Source organism: Pelobates fuscus, chromosome 1 (genome assembly GCF_036172605.1).
Source record: "Pelobates fuscus isolate aPelFus1 chromosome 1, aPelFus1.pri, whole genome shotgun sequence".
Lineage (NCBI taxonomy): Eukaryota > Metazoa > Chordata > Amphibia > Anura > Pelobatidae > Pelobates > Pelobates fuscus.
This window is the reverse complement of record NC_086317.1, coordinates 262861565-262875083: the sequence shown is the minus strand read 5'-3', so window position 1 is coordinate 262875083 and position 13519 is coordinate 262861565. Positions and strand designations below refer to the sequence as shown.

The 13519-nt window shown below is 41.1% G+C and overlaps 1 protein-coding gene across 1 annotated transcript in view; it reads right to left on the bottom strand.

Moving 5' to 3' along the window:
- Positions 1-241: 241 nt before the first annotated feature.
- TEX14 (testis expressed 14, intercellular bridge forming factor) overlaps positions 242-13519 on the bottom strand; it is a 318249-nt gene continuing 304971 nt past the window's right edge. Inside the window, exons 27-28 of the mRNA XM_063425432.1 lie at positions 2284-2329; positions 242-348 (exon numbers count right to left, since the gene is read on the bottom strand). Of these exons, the coding sequence (XP_063281502.1) occupies positions 2308-2329 (22 nt within the window). The 3' untranslated portion in view covers positions 242-348; positions 2284-2307. The remainder of the gene's footprint in view (positions 349-2283; positions 2330-13519) is intronic.

The window sequence follows — 13519 nt, the reverse complement described above, 5'->3', positions numbered from 1 at the left end:
CTTCAATGGAAGAATTACTATTCAGTAAACAGACTTAGCCTTTACTCTCATAGGAGAATCCAACATGTTGGCTGAAGCCTGTTGGTATAATTGATTGATTTATTAAAAAATATATTTTGTATTGTATACTCTTGTTAGTGCACGGGTACAATGAAACTAAAACCAAAAATAAATTAAATGCATTTTATTAACATGAAGTAACATTGTCTTGCTTTTAAACAGATAACAAAGGATAATAAATATAACATTGGTAACATACAAACAATCATTTGAACATTGTTGAAGAGCATATACTGGAATGATTTCCACTCTTAACTGAGATATCCATCTGTCTAAAGAACATCTCGCCTGAAAGATATAAATATGCACATTATTAATTACCAAATGATTATATAGTTAGAATAAGGAAATGTAAATAAAGTTTGTGTCTCTGCAACTATCATGGGGATTAGTCGTCAAAATGTTTCTGGTTCAAAACTAGCACAAAATATTTCTAGTTTATTAATATAAAACCCATTGTTTTATAATCCCAAATGGTTTTAAACATAATAATAGATACCATCTGCATCTTAGTGTTCATTTATTAGCAACTAAATCATAAAGTTGTAGAATGTTTTCACACTGAGCATGTGAACTCCCCCTGCAAATATCCCACTTGTAGTGGGATAGTTACAGGACCCAGGGTACCGGAGAGCCTTAAGCAATGGGAATTTAGGAGGACACAGCAATTAGATGGGAAGGAAATGGATCTGACTTGGTGGTTAGTATTTAGTCATACATGATCACTTAGGCTAGCTAGTTGTTGTAGTCCCCCATTACATTTATACAGGATAATTCTTTCCCTCCATTAGATTTCACTTGAGATACATTTTTTATCGCTCATTATTTACTGAATGTCCTATTATTTTCATTTACAATCCTTCAAATTCATGGAAGACAGTATGTGTTATACACCAAAATCACTGTTCAAGCAGCTCATCGTGTGTACATATCCTTTCTTTTTTATTTTTAACCCCTTAAGGACACATTACATGTGTGACAGGTCATGATTCCCTTTTATTCCCGAAGTTTGGTCCTTGAGGGGTTAATTGTCCCCACAACTGACTCTTTTTGCATCCTAGGCCTAGCCATTTGTTGTTGTTTTTTGGTTTTTAACTCTGTGCTCCCTTGGATCCTTGTTAGACAAAACATTGACTGAATTGTAGTCACTAGTATTAAAATATTTGACTTAACATTTTACATCACGTTCTCTCTTTATGTTGGCCCATATACTTAAAATGATGAATTTTAAATGTATATTATATTCTTCTGCTTTTCTTATCTCTGGCAATTCAACAGATTATTTACAGGCTTGTTCCATGCCAAATATCATCATTACTTAGCAATTTAACAATCATCTACCTCAGCAGATACAATGTGCTACCCCTGCCTTCCTGTCGTATGGCGGCCTCCAACTCTCAAACACCCCCAGACATGGTGATCACAAGGGTGTAATTTTTCTTTTTCTTTTTTAAATCTCACATCACTGTACCTTTAACTTCCATTCCCTTCTTCTTTCATGCTTCTAAAGCTGCAGAGCGATCATAACCTGTTGGTATGCTCTTTGACTCTGACCTTTCCTTTACCTCTCCCATGAAACCTATCACCAAATACTGTTGCTTTCATCTTAAAAAATATATTTCGCCATTGTCCATGCTTTTGTTGTTTCCCACCTTGATTATTGAAAACCTCTGTTTGCAAACTGGAAAGCCCCTCCCATCCTCGGGTACCTTCAAATTGATTGATTTTCTTACTTATCTTTGAATATTTGCCCCTCATCTCTTTATATTGTAAGCTTGTTTGGGTAGAGCCCTCTTCACCTTATGTTCTCCTATGTCATACATGCTATTAGGATTAAATGTTTGTCTTGTTTTCTGTTGCACAGCTCTGCTGACAAGCTATATAAATAGTTCTAATTATAACTATGCCTTGTTTATGGTGCAGAATCTTCTTCCTAACTGGCTCCATCTATAGTAGCCTGGAAGACTTTTTCCTTCCCCTATGATTCTGATCTTGCACAATAAGCAGTGGAAGACAGAAAGCATTGTAGCAGAGGTAAGTATTCTATGATTTTACTTGCCTTTGTCAATGTTTGTCAAGTTACTTTCTCTTATGTATTTTAAGGAATAGAAAAGAAAGGAAGAAAAGAAGAACGGATTGGAAGACAGGAAGAAAACAAGAATTGGTTGAGGAATGATAAGTATGATATGACTTTAAAGAACCTTACCATTTCAACATACTTACTAGACAATTTGTATAAAACGCTCTTTATAGAAGAGGAGTGTAGAACCTGTAAGTGAATAAGACAAATCATAACATGACTTACAAATAGTAAAAACAACTCTCATTTAGTGTACAAAGACTCATAACCTCTAACCCCCTTTCCAATTTATCATGGGTAATATAACAGTGGAAGTCGATTCCTTTCTTGATGTATGAAAGGGACTCAATTATTGTTTGCATGAATTTACATGGAGCTCATATGGGTAGCTACTCTAGTAACTAATAATTGAATAATTAATACTACAAGAGCTGATGTATCCAAGTCCTGTAATGACCAATTAAATAACAGAAGTGGGGTCTGAATACATTTTTACATACATTTAGGTAGGAACTGTAATGCCTTCTGACATCTATACCATTCCAGACTGTCCACACCTGATTATCTGAATATGTTAATTTCAATACTATTACCCTATGATCTACCACATTTGACACTGCTACTGACACCTTAACATTTACTGTACCGTACAATGTGGCTCTTTAACTAGCCTACTGAACTATATGCGCATGCACAACTTAATAGACTCCCTCTCCTTCTGGGTATACTCACATGTTACTTTAAGGCAGTATAGCAACAAGCTTTTTCTTTCTTGGCAATCACACTGCTTCACGCAAGCACACAAGTGAATTTCGAAATCTCTACTTTTTTCGATCGCTATCCCACCCATCGAAGCGAATGAGCCAGTTGATTGGCCCGTCCCCGTTCTGGGCGGATGTGATCTACCAATAAAGGTGGGTTTGTGAGTGGCTCCAGCTCTTGACAAAGGCGGAGTTACTGCCAAAACGTGCGTCGGGCTGCTGTTAATTTGCTTTTAATTTGATATCACGATGGTGACGGTCTGACTCCTTTACAATCTAGGTTACTTTAGGACTTTAGCATTCTAGAGGGGGGCTGCCTAGAAGCAGCAGGGGTGATTTGGTGTCAGCACTAGATTAGCTTTGGAATTTCTATCCATTTATTGTCATATTGTGTGTCCCTTACTTAGCCCTATTCCTGACAGCTGTCAGTTTCAGCTATACACTTACTTCACCGACGGTCTGATGACTGGTAGTGTTACAATCTCTTAGATCTATATAGACTATCCTTTAACTTCTATAAGGATTAGTCTCTTTTCTAGTGTCTCCCCTATCTATACCACATTCTGTGTGATATATATTATCTTATCAGACTTTTACCTACAGCACCTCCTCCCATGGACCTACTTTTTTGTCTGCTTTTTTGCTGTCCTCTCTGCCTATATAAAACAGGGGTTTCCCTGTATATATCTACAATTACTGGGAGCAATACTAGAAGCAGCTTGCTACTTTGTTCTGTTTCCAATGCTTATGTCATATGTGACTGTTTGAGTTCACTCATTACATTTAGAACACTACTGTATTTATTTATATATTTTCTGTTTGCGTTTTCTCTGTCCTCTTTGTTTATGATAGACAGGGCTTTTCCTGAGTATATCTACAACTGTTGTGAGGACACGTTGGAAACAACTTGATACTTTTTTCTTATCTTTACTCCCCTGCCAGGGTGATGGAGCTCACTACATACATTTAGAACAAAACCTACATAGCCATTTAACCATCGTGTTTTATACACTACACACACTCTTTTCAGAACACTTTGTTTGTATATATTTTATGTATTTTTTCTGATAACGTTGTTTTACCTTATATTGTATTTACCTTGAGTTATTTCCTATGAGTCTGGTTTCTATACCCCTTTCTGGGGGATTTACCAGTCTCATTGTCAACTATTGTAACTCTTATAGACCGTGGAGTATGTTTATTAAAGGATTCGTATTTCACACAATAATTACAACTGATTATAAAAATATAATTTATTGTGACAAATAATTAATAATAATAATAATAATAATAATATGTAACATGCATGACAATATCAGTGAATATTTAGGTATAACAAAAGGTATAAAAAATATTGCAACAAATAACCAGAATTAAAAATAATTTCTAAACCACTTAAAGATTGTCAGCTGGTTAGTCTTCATAGAAATTATTCACCGGTAGATCAGAACACTTGGCAAGTTTTAGAACAAGTTTTAATACATATGAATAATCAATATCTTATTAGCAATAATATCCAGCAACATGAAGTTGAATACATTTCTAAAGGAGTTACATGCAAAACTGCAAATAATTCCTCTAGAATTTAATTAACAGTTATTTCAACAAAGCTAAAGGAATCTTTCAGCTTTAGAATTCCTTTACACAGAACGGAACACAGAACTTGCAGCTTAAAGTCGCTAACCCTTAGATGCTGACAGTTTGCTAGAATCACACAAAGAATCAACTCACTCACTGCTGGCTAAAATTCTCACAGGCTAAATACTTAAACATTGCAACTCAAAATACAAAAGTTTCTCACACAAATAGTCAACTTAACTATTTATTGCCATCCAGTAACCAAAATAATATTTCTAACTAAGTTTTAAACTGCAGATACTTTATGATTAAATATTAACTATCCATAAATTCAGATAGGCCAATATCCCTGGATAATAACTTGATATGTTAAACTTGGCAAATTACCAATAAATATATTATTATTTTATTCCATCTGCAGATATGGAATATGTAATTGTATATACAGGCATACCCCGCTTTACATACACTCACTTTACATACACTTGCAAGTGGAGACATACTCGCAAGTGTACTAAAAGGTGCCTCGCAAGTACAGACATTCCCGCGCCTATTCTGTTTGAGAGTGAACAGTAAATGGAAGGTTCTATTCTCGGCCGGAGCAGCTCAGTTCAGTGTCTTTGGGGCAAGAACTTTTCAACCCCAAACGCCCCCAAAACTCCCACACAGGCTCAGGGAAGACCCAGCACGAAAAACAAACTCTCTCACCATGCTCTTCAAGGATTATGCTGACCGCATGCCGGACCTCGCCGATTCCAATATGGCGCTGGCGACATTAGACTCTGAATAAAACCCGCCGGGCCCCGCAATGTCACAGAGCTCCATGCGCTCAACAGATCTGGATATAAAAGATATACTCCGGCAGCTGCCATCAAGATCAGACTTAGCAGCTTTGCTGGGAAAACTTGTGGCTTCCTTTCAGCACAAACTGGACAGCCTGGGCTCCAACATCCGCCAGGTAGGCCTTCGTGTCCAGGACTTGGAGGATGACAGGGAGACCCTACAGGCCCAAGTACAATCCCTCACATCTAAAGTAGAATCCTGCGCAACATACTTCTCTCACCTCCAACGCTCCTTAGATGATGACAACCGGGGGCGTAGGAAAAACCTCAGAATCAGGGGGCACGACACAGGTCATCCCCACTCACCAAGATGTGGCACGTTTCCTCCGGGCTCAGGAACTGACTGAAACCCGTGTTGTGGGTTGGTACTCTCCGGATCCTTCACAAAAGGGGACCCAACAGCCACAAAGACAAAGGTGGTACACTACCTTGAAGAAAAGAAGAACGGACGCCGTGGACAATACGGGCTGCGACGATAGACGCTTAGCTGGAGGGAACCTGCCTTAAGCTAGCAAAGCAAGCACATACTGGATCCCTGGTTGGACTATGTGACGAACTGGACCTCGTCGCAGGTTCCTAGAGGGACATACTTGCCAGCCTCTCACTCTGTGACTATGAACCCTGTGTTAATCACTGGTGAAAACACTATTTGTGCCTGTTGGGACGTATAACAGGAACAAATTGAACTTTCGAAATGGCACTTCGAACTCCTGAACGCCATCTTAAGTCTGCGAGTACAATGAACGGTGTTTGGTCATGGAACTCAAATCGGACACATGACGGCGCGAACACCGCTAAACTCTTACCTTCCATGGAAGTTCGGCTATTCGAAAAGTAGTCGAACGGCGTTCGGTAAGAATAAACTCACGAGCAAGGGACATACACTGACTTTATCCATGAACGGTTACGTTTGGTATTTCAAACTGTACTTCGAATCCCCGAAGTAGACCGGCCACACAGCCTGATTCTCTGGAAAATAAGACTTCCAGGAAATTCCTGAACTGATCTGAGCGATTTTTGGATATGTTGGTCACCCAGCGCAGGGCTATCAGGGTATGTAACAATTGTAGGAATATCATGTGTTTTGTAAAATATGTGTTTTTTCTGCCTGGATAGGATTGTTGGAGGACTCTTCACCCCTCAACAAGGTACTATTCCTTTTACTCACACTCATCATGCTCCTACTCGAGGATTGACATGTTCTTTCTCCCTCACAAATTCTTAAACATAATCACCTCATGCACATATGAACCAATCACTTGGTCTGACCATGCGCCTCTGTCTATGGCCATCACAATCCCATCACTACACCCCCCGAGGGCACAGTGGAAATTAAATGACTCACTTCTGAACATCCCAGAGGTTCAATCCCAAGTTAAAACCACGCTCGAATCAGTACTTTTCCCTTAACACATACCCGGATTCATCATACCCGATCATATGGGAAGCACATAAAAGCACGACCAGAGGCATAATTATCAAAATAGCCTCAACACACAAAAGATTAAGGGACGAAAAGGTTAACCAACTCCTGCATACCATTAGGACCCTAGAAACAGCCCATAAATCGGACTTGAACTTCGCTACTGTAATGATCTTACCTTGAGTGTGAGTTCGACACGCAGAGTTAAAGCACCCTTTGCAATTTGACACAAGCCAAGGGGACTCAAGGCACAACTCTCCAAAGCAGTGAAACAGTGCACTGGGGCTGATAATAACCAATGCTTCCAGAAACGACGTACAGGTAAGGAATAACCAAAAGCGTAGTCAGGGACGGACTCAATAGTCAGAACAGGCGGCAAACAGGCATAAACGGAAGACGAGCAGAGGATCAAAAACCAGGAGTCAGATGAACAGCAGGAATACCAAACAGGAACAAAACGATCTGACAATGTGTAACAACCAAGGCGGGGTTTATATAGGGATATATCAGCCACTTATCGGGAACAGGTGTGCCACACAGGACCGGCCGCCCTCAAAGTGATGCCACTGCCAGCCTTCGGGGGGCCCTGAGGTGGCCAGATCCTGGGCCCCCCAGGAGAAGAGGCTGGCAAAATGTGGCCATACTGGCGTGCATCCCGGGTCGCAGGGCGGCCAGGCCCCCTGGAGGCCCGGTTGCAGCCGCGACCCCTGCGCCCGAAGTATGTATACCAGTGGGTGCTTTGTGTGTGGGGGTGTAGGGGTGCTGTGTATGTGGGGAGTGGGGGGGTAGGGGTGCTGTGTGTGGGGGTAGGGCTGTCTGTGTGTGTGGTAGGGGTGCTGTCTGTGTGGGGGTAGGGGTGCTGTGTGTGTGTGGGGGTGTAGGGGTGCTGTATATGTGGAGGTGCAGGGGTGCTGTGTATGTGGGGGTGTAGGGGTGCTGTGTATATGTGTGTGGTAGGAGTGCTGTGTGTGGGGCATAGGGGTGCTGTGTGTGGGGCGTAGGGGTGCTGTGTGTGTGTCTGGGGGGGAGCGGGGTGGTAAAGAAGTATATTAAATCTGTATCCCCCCTCTCTTTTTCCTACCTTTGGTGAAAGAGGGGGACACAGCCATCCCTGGTGGTCCGGTGGTGGTAAGTGTATGTTTGCGAAGCAGCTCTCCCGTGTAATGCTGTGTAGAGCGTTGCCATGGTAACGCGCGGCAACGCTCCACACAGATTGCTCGTGGGAGGACAGGATAGCTACTTCTCAGATCCCTCCCCCTGCTTCCGGGTCCTCCCGACACGGGAGCAGAGTAGGCGCCTGACGTTTTGGGCAGGCAGGTGCCAACTCTGCATTGGTGCCAACATCCAGCGGCCCCCTCCCCCGGCAACCTATGGCCACATGCCCACAGAGAGGGCCCGGCGTACCACCTGTGGCACGAGTGCCATCTGTGGCACGAGTGCCACAGGTTCGCCATTACTGGTCTATACTCTATAGAAAAACTACAATGAGATGTAGTTGTTCTGGTGACTATAGTGCCCCTTTAAAATTATCATTCACTTGCATGGAAGTAGAGATTTTCACTCCTTCCCTACGAATATGTACACTCATGCTAACATTCTTTTTGCAATGCAAAACAAAATTTAAATCAGAAACATTTTCTTTTCACTTTGCTCTAGTGCTGTTTTTTCATTCAGCAGAGAAAGTAATTTCCCTGTCTTTCTCCATCTCCAAATGAAGACCGCAAAAGATATCCACACTCTATATTGTGGCCACCAGGGAAAGAAGGAATGACGTACACTCTAGAGATTAATTGCAGGCTTTATATACTAACCTGTAAAATGAAGAATAGAACAGACACTTGACGTAACTGTACATACTGAATACTGGCATAATTCCTATTTACAGGCATTATTTTTACATTCTTTACAGAGACCCTGGATATCCATAAACATGGCGTTTCTTTCATTTTTGTCACACCCAATATGACAAAAACTGTCTTTCTGAGCATGTCTGAAATAGTAAAATATAAATATTCTACATAATATCCAAAACATTTGCCCCCCCCCCCACAATATTTCTGTAAAGTATTAAAGTGTGTAAATTTGCATACATTTTTGGAATATCCTTTAATTTATTTGCAAATCTGATGTTTTACTTTACGTTTTGCTCCCTATGCATATAATGTTTCAAATAAGTGTTATTACCCTTTTTCAAGGGATTAACCTGCTTTCTTCTAGTCTTACAGACTAAGGTATTAACTACACCAGTTGCTGAGGATTAACCATGGAATTTCTAATTTTAGGCCAAATTTACTGAGCTTGAGATGTACAGTTGTAATTTAAACTATTTTACCCCCTTTGAAAATCAGGTTTGTTAAAATATACAGACATACAGCTGTTTGAAATAAACAAATAGCTCTCAGTCCTTACAAGGACTTTCCCCACTGCATCTTCCACCAGCTGCGACAAACTGGCCAAGGATTAACCCTTTCTCTACCCCCCCCCCCCAGTAATTGGCAACACCTAGTTCTGGAGGTACAACTCTGACAATCTTTATTGAAACACACCTTTTATGCACTGACCACTGCAGGGGGTCTCCATTCAGTTTGATACACTTCCCTTAGTCCCGGGCAGGAGGGGGCTGGCTTACAGATAGCCATCTCCCACCCTGGGAGATACCAACAGCACATATAGTTACACACATTAAAACATTTCTGTAACAGCACCCCGGCTATAGGAATGGGTTAACGCCGCCAAGGTTGTTCTTTTCCCCGAATGCGAAGTCAGCTACCGAACACTCCTAAGTGCCAAACAGGAATCATACAAATTATCCTCCCAAGCACGAGACGAGGCTCTGTGTTGAGGATCAAGCAGGATCTGTTTAATGGTGGCCACATGTCAGCCTTTTATGCAGGTCTTCCAGCAAGGGACCTTGTGGAAGACTGAGACATTTTTACAGTATCCAGTATCATATGCATTTACAGAATAAAAACACTCCCACACAAACAGTGCAACTCCTCCTCTCTATCCTGGAGATAATTGGGTTAAGAGCCATGAAGTAACTCAATTATCTCCAGGTATAGAGAATATCCCCACATTTTGCAATAACAGTAACACATAACACATAAAAATACATAATTCTTATTTCACCGGACGGAACCCCCACGTTCGACATATCCACAGATAGCTTGGATCTGAGCGCTCAATATAACCGAACAGCGCTCAGATCCCATACATACAGTCAAATCGCCATGGAGCTGAAAGTATGTTCATTGTGCATTTGGCAAAAAGCATAAGCAACATGGGTTTAGCTATCTAGGACAGTTCCGTTTGTGGATTGTCAATATACCGAATGGCATGGCGTTCGTATGAACTGGAACGAAGAGATGGATGGTTGGTGATTTCAGCGGTGTTCGTGGGAAATAGTGTCCGAAATGAGTTCCATGTAATTGTCGATGAACACCACTGGGCGTTCGTCTGTCCAAGATGGCCGCCGCCATGTGTTCGTTCATACGAACGTCGACCACCCAGCCGACCGTTCGGGAGTTGGAAGTGGCTGCGGTTAACCACGTTGTAAATACGGTCAAAAAGGTCAATGAGCAGCACACTTCCCCGCTGGGTGGTCCGCCATTCGGTAGTTTGTTCGTCTTTTAGGGAATGCAACCAGGGAACACACAAACAACCGGGGACTGGCAAACAAACAGACAAAATAGTCTACAATAACAATCCAGAGGCAGTGGTCTGCCACAATTTCACATACAGGGATCACAAGGAACCATACGGGGAGCCGCGAGGACCAATTAATTTCTAGTACTCATTAATGGGCAGAGAGCAGAACTGCATACGACACTTGAAGAAACACACAATGCACGCGCCTGCATTTATATACCTCTTTACAACTGGTATTTAATAACGAACCTAAGCCGTACAAAGATGATGGATGATCTTTATGAAAAGATTTAAAACACAATTTAGCGGAAGTAATTAAAGAGATGTCCATCCTTAATTCTAAACTGATAGGGCAAAATAGCGAACTTGAAAAAACATGCTTAAAGGTTACTCATCTTCAGACACAGAATATAGTCTTAAGATCCGTTAAATGAGATGGATAACAAATTAACACAGTTAGAAGATAGGTCTCGTCAAAATAATGTAAGACTTAAAGGTATATCGGAGGATATAAAAAAATGATGATTTATCTGGATATGTCACTGAATTTATTGCTCAATATGTTGACACACACCAGTTGATTTTATTCCCTCTAGAAAGATGCAACAGAATTTATAGCCCTATAAATAGGCATTCCTAGAGACGTAATAATAAGGTTTCTAAACTCGTCCGTAAAAGATTTATTTCTGAAACAATTGAGACTTAATCCACATCTAAGAGACAAAATATTTGAAGGGATATTGGTATTTCCAGACCTTTTCTTAGCCACTAAAACGGAAAGAAGACATTTTAAAGATTTAACATCACAGCTCAGATCAAAGAATATAAATTACAGATGGGGATTTCCCACTAAATTGTTAATTTGGCACAATGTGAAAAACTTTATTGTTAAAGATCCTTTGGAAGATATCCCCAGACTGAAAAGTATAGGAATGCTGGATTAGGCAATTATAGTCCATCCTCCCCTCACTTCCCATAATCTTTCCTATCTTCTTAATTAAAGTTTCCTTTATTATGCACTATTCACTTATAGGATCATATCACTTATAAATTATGATACATTGTTATGAAAACATTCACTTTTTAGACTATATGGAAGAGTCCTTAGGAATTTCTCTTATAGATTAAAACGTAGTACTTTACATTTATCTAAAGATTGCTTCACACCAAGCATGTCAAACTCAAAGTCTGGCATAGGCCAAATAAACTAGGTTTAAGTTTATATGGGCCGCAAAAAAATAATAATAGAATTTTCATAGAAACGTAGGTTTATTTTGAAAAGTACGCTATAAAAATAAAAAAAAAGTAACAGCATCCCCCTCTACTAAATCCCAGTTCCCTCCCCTCTACTAAATCCCAGCACCCCCCTCTACTAAATCCCAGCACCCCCCTCTAGCCAACAGCAGATTCCACTCACATTGTCGCTGCCAGTATGCGACTCCGGAGTCCGGCCTCTGGTATACCCCAAATGGCGCTGTTCGCTCCCTGTGCCAAAGCAGATCCTCACGCTACTTCTTGAAACCCTGTGAAGGTGGAGCACGTCAACGTCACATCGGAATATGATGTGCGTTACATGCCCCTTCAGATCCTCCACTGTCCAGCCATGGCCATCGCAACACTGACCAACACACACACACTCACTGACACAGACAGACAGACACACACAGATACTGACAGACACAGACAAACACATACTCACTGACAGACACACACACACACACACACAGTCACTGACAGACACACACACTCACTGACAGACACACAAACACACTTACACATTCTTGTGCACACTCACAATTAATTTTATTTATTGCTCCCTACCTTTGGGAGCTGGTGTGTGGCCTCTTCTACCTAGAGCACAGACTTACTGCTCCCTCGGGCACATAGTTTAGTGATGCCGTGTGCACCCGGCATCACTACAGACAGCGCACGCGAATGAGCAGTGAGGAGCAGAAAGACTGAACTCTTCCGGGGACCTCTCCTCCTGACCAGGTAAATTTTAGCAGAGTAGGCACCTGCAATGTGGGAAGAGCAGGTGCCTACTCTGCTTTAACAGTAAGCATGTACTCGCGGCGCGCTGGGCCGCAAAGATGTCCGTGAGTTTGACATGCTTTCTTTACACTGTCTTATGGACAAATTACCACATATGATACTGTATCAATTGTATTGATAATGCATTCTCCAAATCTTAAATACTCAATTTAGGACAATTTGACACTTGATCATTAATAATTTACAAATTTAAGAAACACTTCAACACGTTTGACTTGATGTCACTTTTAGATTATATAGATTTAAGGAGGATCTTATAATCTATTTATACTTTTTTTTTCCAATTTAATGCTCTATAAGAAGATAAAGGTTTGCAAGTGTTCAATGAGAGATAAGTGTGTGTGTAAGATACTCTAACGTCTGGGTGTGGTCCCCTCAGCCTTCACCAATAGTACATAACATAAACAAAGATTAGACGGAATATCTTACATATAAATAACAGTAGAAATTCAGGTGGTGTGAGTATCGTTCCTATAACAGGATAAAAAACAAAGGGAACAAATAATAGTGCAGTATCGTTGGTACTGACAGGGGCAATTGTATTATTCCCAATAGGATCCCAATAAATTTGCACTCACAAACAAGGAGCCAATCAATATCCGGCTCAGATCATCAGCTTTGTGGGGTATCAGAGGTCCCACTCCCTCCTTTGTGTGTGCAGAGTCTTCCTTTGGTTGAAATCACAGGCATGCAGTAGTGGTAATTAAAGTGCTTTATTCCATAAAGTGCACAAATATAATAAAAATAAATAAAAACCTTACAGTCTGTACTGGTTAGTCTTGGATAAAGTAGCAATGCGCGTTTCGCCTCTCTGGGAGGCTTCCTCAGTTGCTGGTTTAGTGTCTTAGGGGTTGTCGTTCTTTTAAATCCGTTTCTTAACTCGTGAGGTGTATTACTTCCGGGTCGCGTCTATTCCTTACGCATTTCCGGTTTGCGTTCCACCGTTGGAACGCATAGAGGAGATGGTCGCAGACTTCCTATGTGTCTGTCTGCTGGAACGCATCCTTGCGTTCCACTCCGCCATCGATTCCCATTCTGAATAGTACTTACAATGTTCGTTTAAGTTCTTTATATA